At 44.1% G+C, this 18,402-nt stretch overlaps 3 protein-coding genes across 4 annotated transcripts; 1 reads left to right on the forward strand and 2 right to left on the reverse strand.

The window, feature by feature from the left end:
* Positions 198–8,717, reverse strand: LOC8066402. The gene is made up of 18 exons (XM_021448767.1): positions 7,534–8,717; positions 6,895–6,966; positions 6,610–6,814; positions 6,436–6,520; positions 6,239–6,337; positions 6,070–6,151; positions 5,928–5,987; positions 5,790–5,842; positions 5,520–5,686; positions 4,253–4,463; positions 3,508–3,565; positions 3,265–3,321; positions 2,945–3,187; positions 1,886–1,950; positions 1,753–1,809; positions 1,560–1,653; positions 1,006–1,146; positions 198–911 (listed from the first exon to the last, which is right to left on the reverse strand). The coding sequence occupies exons 1-18, from the start codon at positions 8,365–8,367 to the stop codon at positions 825–827; spliced, it is 2,670 nt and encodes an 889-aa protein (XP_021304442.1). The 5' UTR covers positions 8,368–8,717; the 3' UTR covers positions 198–824.
* On the forward strand, positions 12,285–15,493 carry LOC8069251 (tetraspanin-18). Its single transcript, XM_002437610.2, has 5 exons — positions 12,285–12,775; positions 12,885–12,965; positions 13,066–13,170; positions 13,355–13,549; positions 14,974–15,493. Exons 1-5 carry the CDS (start codon positions 12,467–12,469, stop codon positions 15,037–15,039), a joined length of 756 nt encoding a protein of 251 aa, XP_002437655.1. The 5' UTR covers positions 12,285–12,466; the 3' UTR covers positions 15,040–15,493.
* Positions 15,798–17,906, reverse strand: LOC8066403 (2-oxoglutarate dehydrogenase, mitochondrial). 2 transcript variants are annotated; one of them, XM_021449576.1, is made up of 5 exons: positions 17,640–17,906; positions 17,118–17,195; positions 16,739–16,954; positions 16,538–16,661; positions 15,798–16,405 (listed from the first exon to the last, which is right to left on the reverse strand). In XM_021449576.1, exons 1-5 carry the CDS (start codon positions 17,895–17,897, stop codon positions 16,170–16,172), a joined length of 912 nt encoding a protein of 303 aa, XP_021305251.1. In that variant the 5' UTR covers positions 17,898–17,906; the 3' UTR covers positions 15,798–16,169. The 2 variants fall into 2 exon arrangements, with proteins under 2 accessions (XP_021305251.1, XP_002439085.2); XM_002439040.2 differs by having other exon boundaries at positions 17,067–17,195.

Raw genomic sequence — 18,402 nt, forward strand, 5'->3', positions numbered from 1 at the left:
TCCATGTATGTTGAGGTGAATCCTTTTTGTTTGGCAGGTGATCATATTCTAAAGTGGATTGAAGTATAAGTTTAAATTCCACACTAATTCACCTCAACATACATGGATTGAATGTAAATTGAGGTGAATAGGAGAGCAGCCAAACAAACCCAAACTGGTCTGGTATCCATCACAACCGATTATATTTGACGATTCACTAAGCTGCACCAGCCTCTAGGAATTCGCAGCAAATTAAATATGTTAAATAGGCGGGGAAAGCAATACTTATGTTACATTACAACAGCTGTACTACATGTCTACATTGCATCCACACTAACATCCATGGGTGAGTCAGGCCAATAAAGAGGAATCACATGTTCATGACGTACGTTGAATTTGAAACCTCCCCACCCCACTCCTAACAGCCTGGTATCACTGCCACTATCATAAAACAGAAAGATATCAACAGATACAACAGTCACCTTAGCAGTGAAAAACCCACCAACAGAACACAAATGTAGTCACCAACTCGCCATCTCACTCCAGCCCCAGCTAACACCTACTCAACAAACACAGCGTCCCACAACGCGCATACCGCCACCCAATAAGGTGCCTGAAATTCACTCAGCTTTGGCTTTTGCCTTTGCAGCTTGTCCCTTGTATCTTACACAATCTTCTTCACCTTTAGCTATGGAAACAGATCAAGATGCCAATACCACCATGCTCGCCAACATTTAGAAGAAAGGGATCAGGGTGCGCCTTTCCTACTGCGTCAATCCCAGAGGCACGCAAACATTCAGCTGCTTCTTAGCTTCATGTCCTTGCTCTTCCTCCCATGCACATAACTAGCATTCAACTTTCGCAACCAGCTTGTGTAGGTTTGACGTCCCCTGAAACACAGTTGTTCGCCCACCCTTGAGGTATTCACGCAGCTGCAGCATTCAACAATTTTACATCATTACAACCTCAAGTTAATTCATCATCCTCAGGCATGCTAGAAAGTTGAACCTAGGAACATATACAGACCTCATCCTGGCTTATCTTTGTGAACCCAAAACGTTCTGTCCAGATAGACTCTGCTTCCTCTGCAGCTGGTAGCACAAAATGTTTCACCTCCAAAGATGCCAACAGCCGTTCTATGCAGGAAAAAAGTGCTTGGAAATACCCCTGCTCAGTTCACAGAAGGAAAGAAAGATCAATGTTGCGATACCTCAGATCTTGTCTCAGCAACAGCACATGACTTTTCAACAAGGAAAGCCCCAACTGTGCAGTTACATTCAAATTAATAATCCAATTACTAATCGCTTCCCCAATAACTAAAACATCAAGTATGATATATCTACCAATCCAAAACATCTTTCGAAGGCTAAGCAAGTTTTTTTTAAGCCAAAGGTTAAGCAGTTATGAAGAAAATACAGCATGTTTGCAGATCGTATGTGGTGTTGGAGCAACTATGTATGGGCACATATGCATGATCCATGGAGCTTGTTTAGTTCAGACTCCATATGCTCAAAATATTCATTCTTCATGGTTCAATGAAAACTTGAATCATAATACATCCGATAGCTTGACGAACTTACCAAACCTTGGCTATCCCTACTTGTAGCAACCAACGGAAGCTCAGCAATTTCATTACCCATGATGCGGAAAAGACCCGCGGAAACTACAGTATTGCTGCATAAAAATATTAAAATTCAAGCTGTGTAACAAAAAAACATTTGATTGACAATATCATTAATTTTCAGCAAGACACAATCTGAGACAAAAACTTACTTCACAGTTAACACAGCACAATACATTCCTGTGTAATCTTGATCCCTTGCACTCCTCCTGGAAACAAAAGTATATAATTGCCACAATTTTGATTTGTCTGACAGAAATAAAAGAGGCCGATACTAGTCCATACCCATAAACCATGGCTGGAATGAGGTCCCGCCCAGTTGAAACCTGGATAATGGGATCAAAAGTTTCCTGCAGAAAAGTGCAATATATAGTACATTAAAGTGACAATCAAAAAAACTGACTACTAAATAGATAAAAGGATGCATCTCAGGTATTGTAAACAAACAAACAAAATTTATGCCTGCTAAGCAGAATCTGCAATCATTTCATCTTCTATAAGTTGGGCCTGATTTATTCTGTCAGACTTTTTTTGTTGATTTATATAGTAGCTTAATTGCTTAAATAAACTGGCAGGCCTTCAAAGTTACTCATGAAATGGTGAATAGGGAGATGTTCAATGCAAAGCCCCTACTTGGTAGAATGCAAGTCCTGCCAATATATGAACATGAAGTTTATTCTTGAAATTTTATATACATGTCTGTTACATGTTACCATCTCATCTACATCTATGGAGTTTTGGAGAAATTTTTTAAACTTCTATGTATTTTGAGTGGGTTTTCACTATTCCACTGAGAGTTTGCACCAGATATTCTCCCATTGGGAATGTGCAAAACAAGATTTCGGCTATGTTTCAATTCCTCTTATAAAAAAAAAATATGCTCCACACAATCCTGCATAATAATGGTTTCCCTTTCTTTTCTTAATAACATAATGTAGATTTCACAATATCCTGGTGTTATGGGCAAGGATCTAGAGAACACAAGCGAGGCAGAGAGGAAGCAGGGAGGCAAGTACTGCTCGCGTGGACAGCAACCAGGGAGACAGGTGAGAGCTAGGTGATAGGAGGGATTCACCAGGTCACTTCCTAATAATCCGACTCCGGAAAACCCTATACTTGATGTGGACACGGGCAGTGGCCTGGTTGCCACCTTGACACACGGCAGGGTTTGGCTGGGTCCACTGCTGCCAGCCTGTGTGGGCTGTCCTGGCCCACGGTCATCTATTCATAATGAGCCACAATAACTGACCATAGCTTATTGAAAATTCTACCAAGTTTTGACAAAGAATCAATGGGCAACTGTCATAAAAAATTAACATACAGTATGAAGCAACAGAAACTCACATGGAAAATGGCAACTGCTTTGGAGAGCACTAGTTTACTATCATCCGAGCTCTTGTCCTTTAAAACTCTCCATCTAACATCAAGGTCAGCATCCTCATTAAAACCTTTCACTTCTCGTTTCTTCTTAATAACATCTAAATCCATGGTAGGAACAGGTTCTCCTCCATGGTTAAGTAAATCTTGCAGTGTCTGGTTAATCCGCACACAGTCCGTAGAACAATACCATGCTCCCTCAGGCAATGCCTGCACAAGTTAATCATTAGTATGGTGCTAGTTTTCGGGTACAAACTCTGCTAGATGTCTCAGGTTAGAAATATCACCGTCAGATCAGCCATATTATGTTCCTTGAGGCAACCAACATGATATTCTCTACCACACTGGTCATCAAAAAAGACACATGAATGACTTATCTTACAAAACCAAACTGTCACTGCTGCCTCCTAAGAAGCAGAACACAGAAACAGCAGGAGTTACACTGTACATAAACCATGGAAGGGCACTACTATCAGCACTGACAGAGGCAAACCATGGTTTATACAACACTATATGATTCAGAAACGTACTTGGTCACAAAGCAGCACGGTCCGGGTACTGAATTTCTTTTTGCTGAAATCATGGAGCCTGCCAAATAATTCAAACAGAAAATCTCCATGGATTATATATATTTGTGAAAGGAAAGACAATTGGGAACTTCAGAGCATCGAATAGAAGCATATATAAATAACAAGGGGGAAAACAAAAGTTGTAAATTTGATAAAAAAAAGTACCAATGATACAACTTTCACAAACTGGTAAATACTTAGCGCCAAACATTCATAAACGACCATGACTAGTGCTAACACAGAATTAACTAGGGCAAATAAAGATTAAAGCAAGATTAATGAAAGTAACATTTATGCCAAAGTAATCAGAGAGTTCAAAACGAGTAAAGAGATTAAGTAAGGATGGGGACGGTGCTCCAAACGGATACCCGCGGTTCTTCTCTACTGTAACTAAATGAACTAAGTGAAAAAAATGAGGAAAGAAATTATCTATTTAGTTCATTAAATTACACTAGAGAAGAACCGCGGGTATCCATTTGGAGGGCCGTCCCCATCCTTAAGATTAAGCACTTGGACGCTGAGCTTTAGCTTCCTTAACCAGCCTATACAACAAATACCACTACTTGATGAGAAGTTTGGCAAATTTGCTCTGCTGGCATACGAAATGTTTTAGTTAAGATTGGAAGTACATGTATTTTATGATTAGTGTAAAAGAAAAGTAGGCCAGAGTGGATATACAAGCACCGTGCCATGGAAGAACACTTACTTGCACAGTGCGCAACCACCAAATCCAGTCTCAGGTGTTGTAGCAATACGTATTGACCGTGTAAATATTTGTTCCAAGGCATCAACTCCTTCAACCCTCCCAGCAGCTATTGCATTGTTGTTATATGCCAAACAACTTTCCCTCTGTTGTCTATTCTCACAATATCGGCAACACCAAGTTCCCTTCGGGGCAGAAGATAAGCTAACACATTCTACAAGAGATAAATAGGGAGGGAATACAGCACACATTAATGAAAACTAAGAAATGCGACCCTGTTCAAAGGAGTTCACCAAAAGAAATGTGTGAAACAGAGTTCTTGATTAAACGCCAGAGGTTAGAAGTAAGAACTGCAAGACGACAATAAGAAACAGTTGAGCTTAAGCACAAGTGTAAAAATAAAAATGCAGAATTGTCCCGTTTGAATCTTTGGAATTGAATTCATTCTAATAATTATAATTTAGGCACAAATTAATTACGCTAATATTGTTCTATATAAAATATATTTGTATATTATTGTTAGCCATACAAGGGAGATACTTATATGTTGCATTTCTACTATACGGAAGCAAATTGAAGAGCATGGTATAAGTTGGAGAGTAGAAACATAGCATGATGATCCATAGAATCGATTTCTATCTCTCACCCTATGAATTTGAGATAGGTTTATGTGAACATGGAAAAGTTGTGGAATGTCAAATTCCAAGCCAAATAGCCTAATCTATTAAGTAGATTCCAATTCCTCCAAAATGAAAGGATTCAAATGGCCCCTTAAAGAAAAATATAATACAACAAGAAACCCCCATGTAGACTACAAATCCAACTTAGTGTTATGAGTTATGACATGATTTTGGCAAGGCCATGTTTAGTTACACCCAAAACCCAAAAACTTTTCAAGATTCCCCGTCACATCGAATCTTGCGGCACATGCATAGAACATTAAATATAGATAAAAAATAACTACTTGCGCAGTTTGCCTGTAATTTGCGAGACGAATCTTTTGAGTCTAGTTAATCCATGGTTGGACAATAATTGCCAAATAAAAACAAAATGCTACAGTACCCAAAATCTTTTCACCTCCTCAACTAAACAAGGCCTAAGTTTCAGGTCTGAAACCTGGATTTTAAGCATTAGTAAAATCGCTATATACAATAATTCAGCTATTCCACAAGAGAACATATATTTAAACAGTATCCTAAACAAAAGGTAGCTTAATTAAGCAGGAAGCAAAGAGGCACCATCTCATATTGACTATGCATAACATCATTACCTCTGTGAAAAGCTCTTGGACAGGTATCACAAAGCAGTAGTTGCCCACCATCTGAACAAATGCTGCACAAGTCATCACTTTGTCTGTTTGACATCTTTTGACCTTTCAAGAGTGAAATTGACAGCTCATGTAGTGATACGCCGTTCGACATATATATGTTGTGGTAACTACAATAGTGTTTGTGGAAGGTATTAGAGTTTGAATTGTACTCTTTACAAAAAACAACAGTAACAATAAACTGCAAAAAATAAACAGCAAGAATAAACTCACGGTTTCCGTCGAGCAGCTCGACCAGCATGAGCTTCAAACTGTGAAGGACTAACCTGTTCATTGAATTAAACAGATTGAATTAGACTAGGCTGACTTATCAGTTGTGTTACATTCCATTGAACTGGACTACCAACGTACCACTGTGCTGCAGCAATGACAGTAGATCCCAAATGCCTTTATATATCCATCCAGTAACCTCTAGAGATTTCACTTCAAGTGTCAATAAAAAAACATTTGTACCGGCTGAAAACAGTAATTTGAGAGAAAATAAGAAAATGACCTTTCCACCAACATAGTAGCCAACATCAGTGCCCTCTTGTAAAACGCCACTCATGAAAACAACCTTATGCATCCCCTTATCCCTTTTTTTCATAAAATAACAAAAAGGGGATCAATGAGAGTTGAGAAATTCAAGGATAAGGATGCTTATCATAAACGACAATGCCTACTTTCTTGTAAGCCTTCCTACACTTGAAGACTTTGCTCCTGGTGAGGCACTCTTATATACCTTGGCAGATGAAGTTGGACTTCGTCCAACTTTGGACGACCTAAAATAAAAGCAGGCAAGCAACCAATGGTTTGGAACCCCAGGAAAATATTTCAATGTGATGAAAAATGGAATGGACACATCTGTTACAAAGGTTACCTGCTATTATTCTTAGCACCCTTGGACTCAAGACATGAGTCACAAAACAAAGCAAATTTCCCACTGCAGAGTGTGCTGAATGAACCTGAAATGTTATATATATATATATATATATCAACATCTGAGCAATTAACAAAGCCAAGCAACGTAGGGATGGGGGGAGGAACAACAAACTTTTGCAGCCTTTGCATCTGAATGTTCTCTTCTGAGGTGCTGGGCCTATTGCCTTCCGTACTGCAGACTCCAGCATGTCTAACGTAACATTTGTGCATGCCCTCAATACATCATGCAGATTATTTCCATTTTCCAGGAAAATGTAATCGGATGGGTGCTTTTTCGTACTCCCAGCATGCACCTCAAAGTAGTAAGGTGAAACAACCTGCAACTCATGTTCCATTGCTTCAATTCTCAAAGCAGGGATAAATAGGTGGTGATTTTGGAGAAGAGGAGAAAACTCACTTTTCGGCCTTTGCATGAAGAGCATGAGCACAGTATGCCGATGCGTTTGATAACTCCACGGAGTACTGCTCGCTGAAATAAGATGAGAAATAGATCCCTGGTCAAAATTACAGTACCCACGATACTGCCCACAGAATAAGACATGGAAAACGCAAGTGCATGGTATGATATCTTAGCATCCAATCCAAAGCAGAAAATAGAGATCACATCTTACATTCACCATAATGCGTCATGTTTTTCTTTTCTTTTCTTTTCTTTTCTTTGCCGAAAAGACAATACAGGTGCAGTAGGCCATGCTCATATCACAGAAGTGACGAAGCACTTGTTTTGTTTTGTTATTTTATACTCCATCCGTTCCAAATTGCAAAAACTATGTATCCAGAAAAGCAGGAACAGCTTACAATTTGGAACGAAGGTAGTACTAACCTATCCAGCATTGTGTCTTATTACTTTGGTGCATCTGACACCTTGACAAGTGTATGAAATGAAATCATTAAGAAACATGCAATCTATTTTAGATTATTTTTTCATTGGAATTTATTTTTGCTCACATTTCTTAGTAAGAAAGAAGAGTGAAGGGAACAGATTTATGATTTAACATTGGGTCAGTAAATAGAGAAAGTATGGCGACATACATACCTTGCCTTTCCTCATGATATACTTGACGGGCTGACCTTCAAGCAGGCCGGTGGCGAGCAGCTCCCTGAGGTTGGTGGGAATCTTGTTTGTATTCTTATTCCTCTTGTTGCTGCTGGTACTTGTGGTGGTAGTGGTGGTGTTGAGTGGAGGGGAGGAGGAGGCATTGCTGGCGGTGGTGGTGCCTGAGAGGTCGTCGTCGTTGCTGTCCTTATCCTTGACCAAGAGTGATCTGGTGAAGCGCCTCAACGCTGGAACGGGCTCCTCTTCCTCCGGCGGTTCCGGTTTGGGTTTGAGCGGAGCCACATTGTCAGGAGAACGAGCAGCGGTGGGAGGGGGAGACTTGGGCTGGAGCATGGAGCGCGTGATGCGCCTGGGCGACGACTCCGGCGGGATGATGATGTTGTCGCGGTGTGCCGGATCCGCATCCGCGCCGGCATGGGGTTGCGGAGTCGAAGGCGTCGGCGGAGGGCTGGGCCCAGCGGCAGCCATCAAGGCGAGCACGGGGCCGGGCAGCTCGACAGCGGCCCCTTCATGATCTTCTCCGGGCGCGGGGGCATCCTCTGGTGGAGGGGGAGGATCCGGTGGGCGCGGGCGCTTGGCCTTTGGCTTGGTGTCGTGAGTTGAGAAGGAGGATGTCGAGGCGGCGGCGGAGGAGGTCGAAGCGGCCGATGAGTTGAGCGTGCGGGATGAGCGGCGGGTGCGGCCGAGGGGTGCGGATGAGGACGAAAGGGCGGCCTGCGAGGCGATGGCGAAGGCGAATTCGCGCTTGAGGCCCGCGCGGACGCCGGAGCGCAGCACGAAGGAGTCGCCGCCGCCGTCCGCCTCGCCCTCCATGGAGGAGGAGCCCAACAGCCTCCTCTCTTCCCTCGAATCCTTCCTTTCCCTGACCTTTCCTAGGAGGACGAGGAGTATGCCGTCATCTTCAACTCATTCGACGACGGCCGCCTCTGCTGCCGGGGAGGAGGAAGAAGAAGAAGAAGCGGAACTGGGATTGGATCGAGATGGAAGCTAGGGTTCGACACAGCCGGAATCAAATCCAATCGAATCCGATCAGAAGCAGATTTACTCCGATCTGGAGCTGGAAATGGAATTGATGAGCTGCATCGCCGAACCCGAACATGGAATTGGAATTGGAAACACAGTAACAGCCTCCATTCCTGCTCGTGCTCACCCGTTACCCACACAAATTACGTTTTGGTCCTTCTTCAGTATAAAAATTCTGCATTTACATCTGTGCATAAACTTAGGGCCTCCATGAGTTGATAATCTTTGGATCTGTTTGGAAAAAAAATGCAAAAGAGAGGAATAGAAAAAATATATATAGAAATAAGATAGAGTTAATAGTGAAAAACTATATAGGATTCTAAAATATAGAAATTGCTACTTTGAGATGTGTGGAATTAAGGGAAAAAATAAAGGAATGGGCAAACATAGAGAGAGAGAGAGAACAAATATTTCTTTATTTTCTACATTTTGCACTACTCTGATTTTCTTTCCTCTAGGAAGGAACTTGATTTTCCTTCAATATAACATTTTTGATGTGATTCATTTTCATTGAAATTTATTCTTTTAAAATTTCATTAAAATCCTTTGTGTCTCGGTCAATTCTAGATAAAAAAGATCGAGACACATATATAAATAAATGAATAAATAACACGCACAACCTCCAACTACTCAACCCACTGTCGCCACTCTTGTTTTCGCCGCTGCACTACCCAACAATTCTCATCCTCACGCTTGTGTGTATTACCATGATGGAATTTTGTCATTTTGTCCTTTCTCCGAAGCAGGAGATTTGTGTGTGTGCTTATAGACTAGCCGTTGATCCGGGTCCAGTGTTGGCCACACGTAAAGATCTATGCTCTTTGATTCACCTGATGCCCTGGCTCATAATTTTGATGTGTAGATATTACCTCAACAACAATTGGGACAAGTTAGGCAATGAAGCTCACTAGGTATGGGGTAAGCAACAACATCAATGGTGATGAGTCGGTGGTGCACTAGGTTTCCAACAAGTGGTCCCACTCCATCTTTCTTATCTTTCATCAGCATGAGTCAAGTTTCACCCATGACGGGGAGTTGCTTTGGATGCCATGGTACTAGGTAAGCAAATGCATTGGCTTGGGGAGAAGTCCTTGACAAGAAAATGAATCTAGATAAAAGCAAACTAATAATCAGTTAGCCCCACACGATGAACCTCTAGTATTTGAATCTATATCATTTTTTCTTGATCACACATGAGACTTGTGTATCATAAAATCATATTAAGAATGAATGAAAATGGACAGGAGCCCTCACAAACACTCCCACAAGCCACAACACATATCCCCACAAAAATATATTTCAAATCATGTTTACATAATAAATCTCCAATTTTCTGCTATCTAGAATATATCACAAGGTCGAGGAAGAAGGAAATGTCTCTAGCCCTAGCCCAAGCCTAATCATAAAGTTCTTCTCTAGCAATATAAGTAACAGGACTTGACAAAAAGATAGGAGAAACCATGTAGAAACACACACCGATTGTGGTGTTTTCATTTGGATTTAGATACTAATTAATCTATTGCCACCTCGATCTGCTTGTATCACATCTCTGCATGGGGTAATGGGATGGAATGATATAGTATACTACTCAATCCATCTCAAATTATAAGGCGTTTGACTTTTCTGACATCAAATTTATCACCCGTCCTATTCAAAAATATATGCAGAATATCATTTCCTTTATCATAGCTTAGTTTATTAATAAAAGTTTTCTTTAAAAAATGACTTAAATTTGATTATAATTGTATAAATTCTTTGAATAAGACGAGTGGTCAAACTCGTCTTATAATTTAAGACGTAGGGAGTAATAATTGTAATATATAGTACACTCCTACTCCGATCACATCATCCGATTCAGTTCTAGATTGTTGAGACACGTACGTGGAATGCTAGCTACTCCTTTTTACCATTTTCTCGCTCCTTCAATCGAGGAGCGAGCTTTGCGTCGTTGCTGTGCCTGTGTTGGTTTTTAGGAGCGAGTAGGATCGGATAGATAAACTCTTGCTAGCTAGCTGTTGGGAATGGGGAACTATGAAGGGATTATTGATTGATCATATGTAGGCACACGTACGTGGCACGTGGACGGAGGCAGCTAGCTAGCTGTTGGAGCTCCTCTCGATCGTCAATCATCCGCGGCTTGGCCATATGGCAGGGAGAGGGAAGTCGGCCTCAGCGTCCTTGATGAGCGCGTCCAGGTCCAAGTGGTGGTCGTCGTCTTCCAGCATTAGCATGGCCAGGAAATCATTCTCCACCTTGGTGTCGTCGTCCAAGGACGACAAGGACCAGCAGCAAGTGGTGGTCGTGGTGGGGGGCCCCGGCGTCCGCTTGCCGTCCACCTCGTCGTCGTCGGTGGTGGTGAGCAGGTAGTCGGACGGCGGGCGCCGCCTGGAGATGGTGCCCTTCTCGATGGTGATGAAGCCAGAGGACAAGGAGTCGCCGTCGTCCGCAGCCTCAGCCGCTTCTTGGCCCTGATGATGATGCTGACGATTCTGCTTCGTCGTCTTCGTGATCCGCAGCACTGGTGGGCAGCAGCCGGCGGCGAGGGGCACTACTCGCAGGCAGTTGCGCAGCAGGCTGCTGCTGCAGCCTGTCGCTGTGGTGGTGACCAGCAGCCTGTGGTGCAGGGTGAGAGAGAGCACGGCACCGGCGGCGGCGGCTGTTGCAGCAGTGGTAGTGCAGCCGACGCCGACGCCGAGCACGAAGGTGAGGACGCTCGGAGAGGGAAAGGGACGTCGCCGCAGCTGCTCTGCCAGGTCGAGAGTGACACTGGCAATAATACGAGCGGCGGCGGGGTCTTGCTGGTCGCTGCAGGTGACCGTGACCGCGACGGCTTCGATGCTGTTGATGGGTGCGCAGTGCAGGAGTAGCACCTGATGGTGGAAGTCTGCCACGCCCGCCCTGCACACTGCCGCAGCAGGAGCAGGAGCAGAGGAGGTGGTACTCAGGCTCAGCTGGATGCGGCGGCCCTCCGCGGCGTGTGGCAGGCCGGCCACCTGCTGCGCCTCAAGGCACAGCATGGCCACCGCCCGGCCCCGGTGGTGGCTATTCGCCGGCGGCTGCATTGGAGGCGGTGGAGACTACTACCGGCCGAGAGCGAGGAGGCGGCTGGCACCGGCTCGAGAGACGTACGTAAAGAGACTGTCAGTGCTCGATCTCTCGGTTTATAATTTGGTGCGGTGCATTTGCATGGAACGGTGGATTGCGCGGCGCCGGCCTTGGATTTGGACGGCGGCGCTACAGCAAAGCAACATGATCTGATCAGATCAGATCGATGGATCAGATCAGATGCATCTCCATCGAGGAGAGGAATTAAAGGAGCACGTGCTGGTTAGTGGTAGCCGGTTTGGCCGAGCGAGACTTCACGGACGGATCACGTTATTTTCTGACCGTATTTAAGATCGAATTTGTTTAGAGAGGTTTAGATCTGTCCGTATCCGAATCCGAATATTCAACATCTGATACCGTATCCGTATCCGAATACTTAAATCGTATATTTATGATGTCGACATCCAATCATATCTTATCCGACAAAATCGACATTATCTGTATTTAAATCTGAATTCCACTAAAAATATGAAAACAAATGTGGTATCGACGATATCCGTTCGTATCCGACCCGTTTTCATCCCTAGGACGGACACTTGCACTGATCCTCCCTGGGCTGGATTGTTTATGGGCCGGGCTGGGCCGGGAACGAACGAGCAGAACGCCAGTCAAGTCAACGCATCCTGGTCCCGACCTGGACGGACAGGACGAGGACGAGCACAGCAAGCGTAGGCAGAGGCAGAGCAGCCGCCCGAGCCCGATTCTATCCAGATCCGCTGCTGCTTGGGTAACGGCGGCGAGGGGAGTTTGCAGCGACACCGCCGATATCGCGGCATCAGATCCGATGGTGCGTCGCCGGAGCAGAGAAAGTGGCCGAGGCCGGAGCCTGAGCCTGGGTTGGCCTGCGTGCTGCCTCGGCTTCCTGCTCAAGCTGCTCGCCTTCCTCCAGGCCTTCGCCGCCGTCTCCGTCCTCCTCTACGCCGCATGGATGTTCTCGCGCTGGGCGCGCCACCACCAGCTCCACCTCAGCGACCTCCTAAGCCCGGACCTCTGGTTCTCGTCGCTCGTCATGGCGGCGGGGCTCTTCTACTGCCTCCTGCTCCTCGCGGGTTACCTGGCAGCCGAGATCAACACCGGATGTTGCCTCTGCTTCGTACGTATACTTTCTTCTTCTCTCATTTTTATTATTTATTTACTTACTTTGGCTATTTATTTATGTTATTACTTTTTTTGGGTTTGGAATTGGAAACACCCCTCGACAGTACACCATCCCGGCCATGGCTATGATGCTGCTCGAAGCCGCTCTCGCCGCCCATCTCGCGCTCAACGAGCACTGGGTTCAGGTTCCAGTCATTCGATTTCTTTTTTCTTTTTAACAAATTTCAATTCTTTTTTTCTTACTTGCTTATGTATACTCTAATACTTATACTCCTCATCGATCAGGACCTGCCAGAGGACCGCACAGGAGAGCTCCACAACTTACTCTCCTTCATCCATAATAACCTCGACCTATGCAAATGGGCTGCTCTTGCCATCTTCGCCACGCAGGTCACCTCATCCCCTTCAATCATTCTCTTTCAGCTAGATTCTTCCACTTTATTATTATATAATATGAGAGTATTCCTATTACCATTCATGCTCACTAGTCACTACTGAATGCATGCTCTTGTTGCATTTTACTATATGTCAGCATGTTTTGTAATTACAAATCATATGTTTCATTCCTCTTCAGGCACTCTCACTTCTCCTGGCTATGATTTTACGGGCCATGCTGTCTGCCCGGATCGTGGACTACGACAGCGATGAAGACTTTGTGGTTATACGGAGGCCACTCCTGGTTACCCAAGCTCCTGCACCTTACCTCCCTACCACCGTTGATGCCAGAGGTGCCCGTCCTGACCTCTGGAGCTCAACATTGAGACACAAGGTGACAACTGTCTCCCACTTCAACACTATCTTTTGGACTATATATACAACAGAAACACGAATTTACTGACACCAGAGACGCCACAAGCTGAACATCGCCTTGTCATCTAGTATCGTCCCACCACACTGACTTGGAGAAGCTTGACGACTCTGGCTAATTCATTTCGCTTCATTGTTCCACGGCAGACTATATATAGAGCATACCTAACAACCAAATAATCCTTGAACATAGTGAAAGAGGCTAGCTCATCTCTAATCAAGTCAATAGATGTATGGAAACTAATCTACTAGTAACCACATAATAATCTAACAGCTGTTGCACACGACATCTTAATCCTCATTTTCTTGACGTAGTTATAGTTGTTGGCCTTAGTTGTCCTTTGATAAACAACGTTGTTGATTTTCTATACGGTTCTGAGAATTCTTTATCAACTAGATGTCTCAAGTTTGATGAGGAGTTTATAAATCATAGTTGTATTCTGCAAGTTCTTTTTTTCTCAAGCTAAAGAAGTAGCTCCACGTCATTATCTATGACAGTTCACATTCAATTTATCCGCTCTTCAAATCTCTATATCTCCGAACTACAAAAGTTTCCTTATCATCCACCTCCATTATTGACTAGATGTCTACCCTACTGGTCATTATTAGCATGGGATACAAAATAAAAATAGAACAAGAAGTCAAGCTTATCTTTGCAGTCAAAGTGCTCTTGCTTCTCTACAGGGCATCAGTTTATTGGTTTGTCTAACTCTATGACCATGTTAAATACTGCAGTTTAAACACACTGACACACAGCACCACGATAGAGTGCACCCATCGTAGAACTTGATCTGCAGCTTCACAGGGCTGGGCAGATTCCTAGTGAGACATAGTAACATTTGAGTAAAGGTGGGGGTAGATAGAATTTCATCGGTGGATGAAGTTGTACAATCACTGGGATGATTAAATAGCTGTTTTGGACACAATGCTGATTTTCATCCCCACCCTCTCTTACATCCTCCCTCTCCTTTTTTGTGGCGGTGAGGCAGGGATGGCAGAGTGGGGGAGGGAAGAACTCCGTCCCACACTCTCCCCCCCCCCCCCCCCTTTTTTTTTAAGTAAGCATACTCCCAGCTTCTTTTGCAGAAGAATTTTATTGACGATTGGTCTGTGGTTGCACTACTACTGTGACTTGTCGCGTGCAGTTTGTTATCATTCCCTTGGTGTTACTTTACCTGTGTTGGACTGTATATCCACTCTATCACTAGCCAATGAAAATGCTATGATGTCCAAAGATAATTTGTTAGACCTGAGGTGTTACACTCAATTTCTCTTTTCACGGACTACAGAAAATTATTGCTTGGCCGGAAAATGATTATCTTTGTCTCTATCTATTCTGATGGACTAGTAACTAACTCACACATTTTTGCTGCCATCCCCATCCAGTATGGCTTGAACACGAGCGACTATACCTACAACACAATGGATGCAAATGCAGCACAGTCTCAGTGAGTGGAGCAGTCACGAGACAGATGAAGGAAGCGCTAAATGCAATGATAAGCAGCTCTTCTGTGTATTCCAGAAAAAGACAGATGAAGGAAGCATGTGTTTATTCAAAGCACCTGGTATGTACAGGTTCCTGGCCTGGCGCTCCTGGCATATTGCTTGTAACAATTTCCAATTTAATTGCACTTAGTTGATCTTGCGTTGCACTGTACCGTGTCACCCGTTGATATATGTGTATATTTGTGGTTATGTGGGCGCTGTGCATATGTGGGGTTTTACGTTTTTGCATCATCGTGAAGAGGCTTTTGGCCAAAAGTTGTTTGTCGAGCCTGGGGCTGATGTGCGCTGCAGGCCAATTTTTGTGTATTTTTTTACCCGGAAGAATACTGCAGTCAAAGTTCTGTAACCTTTGTGCATAATAATATCTATTAAGGGTCAGAAGCCTCCTGTGTTGCCAGTTTGTCCGTCTTGCCGTTTGTGTTGCCTGTTTAGCAAGTTTATCAGCTGCTTCGTTGCTCTGTTGGTCTCACTTGTTTTATTATCTTGATTACCTAGTGTCTAATTCGTTGAGTGGTGGCAACAAATTCAGCCAAGGGTCAACGATCGGGCCCGTCAGTTGTGAGAAAATTGACTTTGCGTCATGACTTACCAAGAAACTCCATTAGAAATGTTTCGTTCCATATTGATGAAACGCGTCCACGTATCGAGGGTGTTCTATTTTATCACCTTACACAAATATAGACATGGCGGCACTATTGAAATAGTGAAATAAAATTGACCACTGAGAACGGCCTAACTGACATGCTTATCCTTACGAACACCAGACGGAACATTACATGCACGAGAGCACCCAAAAAAAAAACATCTTAAGATGTGTGCAACATCGGAATAACACAAACAAGCCAGAATGAACAGCGAAGTTTGCAAAACAAAGGATTTATGGTTCTTACACCTATCCATTTCTTCATAACGCGTCATTGGTTCCAACGCAGAAAAGCCTCAAAACTGGAACTCGAAAAAAGCTCCTACAGGGCAAAACTTTAGAAAACCGCAGGTTTGGCATGTTGAGCTTCCTGCAAACAGGCAAGTCGGGGTTCTGTTATTTCGCATGTTGTTTTGTATGCAGGTGCATAGCATCAGGGGAATTTGATCGGCTTTGGCGGCAGTGCCTTCTTCACTAGCTCTGACTGCTCCTGCACATGAACCGACAGGAAGCCTGTTGCTGTAGCAGCTGAAGGTGCTCTGCCCACATACTTGATGTCTTCAAACGAACCCCGCCCAAGAGCCTTCATGGCAGTAAACAGCCGAGGAGAGATGTAGCTGTATGCACCCATGTTCATGGGCTCCTCCTGGCACCACACAATCTCCGCATCTACATCGTTCAAACATGACAGTCAAGAACAGTTCAAAATGTGCTCAGAATAAACAGAGCTCCATAACATCTTTGGTAATGGAAACTATCATTTAGGGAAAATATTTTAAACTAAAGGAAAATCTCACGTACTTGGGTATCTCTTAAGCTCTCTTTGGATAAGGTCATATGGGAATGGGCAAAGTTGCTCAACTCTGCAAATTGCAACATCACCACGCTTGGACTTCTTGCGCTCTTCGTCAAGTTCATAGTAAACCTGCAACGCAACAAAATGGTTCATATTGTCCCCAACCACTAATTTGTTTGATTTAATTCAGAAACACGCATACTTACTTTCCCAGAACATAAGATAAGACGGTTGATACCCTCCTCGACTTGCTTGTGATCATTACGGTCCTTTATCAGTCGCTTGAAACGTGTTCCCTGCTTATCAAATCCTAGATGGCCTTCAACATCATCAAACTCTGAAAGATTTGACTTGCAATCCTTGTGCCTAAGCAGGTTCTTAGGAGCTGTTACAATCAGTGGCTTCCGGAACTCCCTATGTATCTACAGCCCCACACCAATAGTAGCCAACAATAGAAGGAATAATAACATGTGAGCAAACTGCAAACCAAACGCTAGAATCAGAAAAACAAACTGCACAATAAGATAAGCTGACCTGCCGACGCAACAAATGAAAATAATTTGCAGGAGTTGTTACATTCACAACCTGCCAGTTACACTCTTGTATCTGCTTGCGAAGTGTTGGTTCCATCTCAGGTATGACAAAAGGATTATCATCACTCATCTGCGGAAAACAATCATTATAGCAGTCTCAAGTAAGCAGTTAAACTCAAGTTCTAGTCTCCAGACAAGCAGAAGATCTGAATCATTACCAAAAGGAAATGAATTTACTGTACACTTGCATGACATGACTATTGATTGCCACACAAAAAAGAATTGCGCGGATGCATTAAAAGTTTAATTAAAACTGCATCTTTTTTTATAAAAATGGTTTCAAGAGAAGAACAAACATCTCACATTAGAGAATTTATAATACTGTAGACCCACATGGGATGAGTTTACCAAACATGATTTGTATGGATGCACAAAAATTACATGGTTTCTTTCAAAATAGTTGGATAAAAAACAACTAAAATATATAGAACAAGGATGCAAAAAAAAGGACTGGTCACCACTGATGTGATGGCTGAACAACAGCAATAACAAAAACATGCCTCCTGTGAATTACCTGAAGGAAGCGCTCCAAGCGGGCACTGGAATGCTCAGGACCTTGGCCATCATAACCATGAGGCAGCAGAACAACAAGGCCGGTTTGCCGCAACCATTTTGCCTCGCCGCTGCTCAAAAACTGGTCGAACATCACTTGTGCACCATTGGCAAAATCGCCAAATTGTGCTTCCCAAAGAACCAATGAGTTAGGGTTCTCCATGGAGTAACCCAATTCAAACCCAAGAACAGCAAACTCTGAAAGTGAACTGCAATACATAGCATAAGGTTAAAACAACTTATCACTGAAATCATAGTTCCGCTAGGCGCTCGCCTAGGCGCGACTAGTCGCGAATCGGAGCTCCCCGCCTCGCCTATGGGGGTAGGCGGAACCTAGGCGGCGGCGGCGGCGCCGGTGGGGGTGGAGAGCATCCGGTGGAGCTTCGGACGTGCGCAGACGGCGGCGAGCACGGCGGGCGCGGGCGAGAGGAGGAGACAGTCGCTGGCGGGGAGGAGCAGCGCGGCCGACGGCGTGCGCAGAGAGAGGGAGCAGCGGGAGAGGGCGGCGGCGGCGGCGGCGGGCAGAGTCGCGTCGCGAGTCGCGGCTTGCGGGAGACGGGGAGTCACGGGGGCGACGCGGAGATGAGAGAGTTGGGCTAAAGTGGGCTGTTAAATGGGCCTTCTATTCTTTCTCCCTTCTATTACTACTACTTATCTTGTTGATGCAAAACCGATCTGCAAACACAAAGGGCTAATACCCGATTCAAACGTTAAGGCGTGCCAGC

Source organism: Sorghum bicolor, chromosome 10, assembly GCF_000003195.3.
Source record: "Sorghum bicolor cultivar BTx623 chromosome 10, Sorghum_bicolor_NCBIv3, whole genome shotgun sequence".
Taxonomy (NCBI): domain Eukaryota; kingdom Viridiplantae; phylum Streptophyta; class Magnoliopsida; order Poales; family Poaceae; genus Sorghum; species Sorghum bicolor.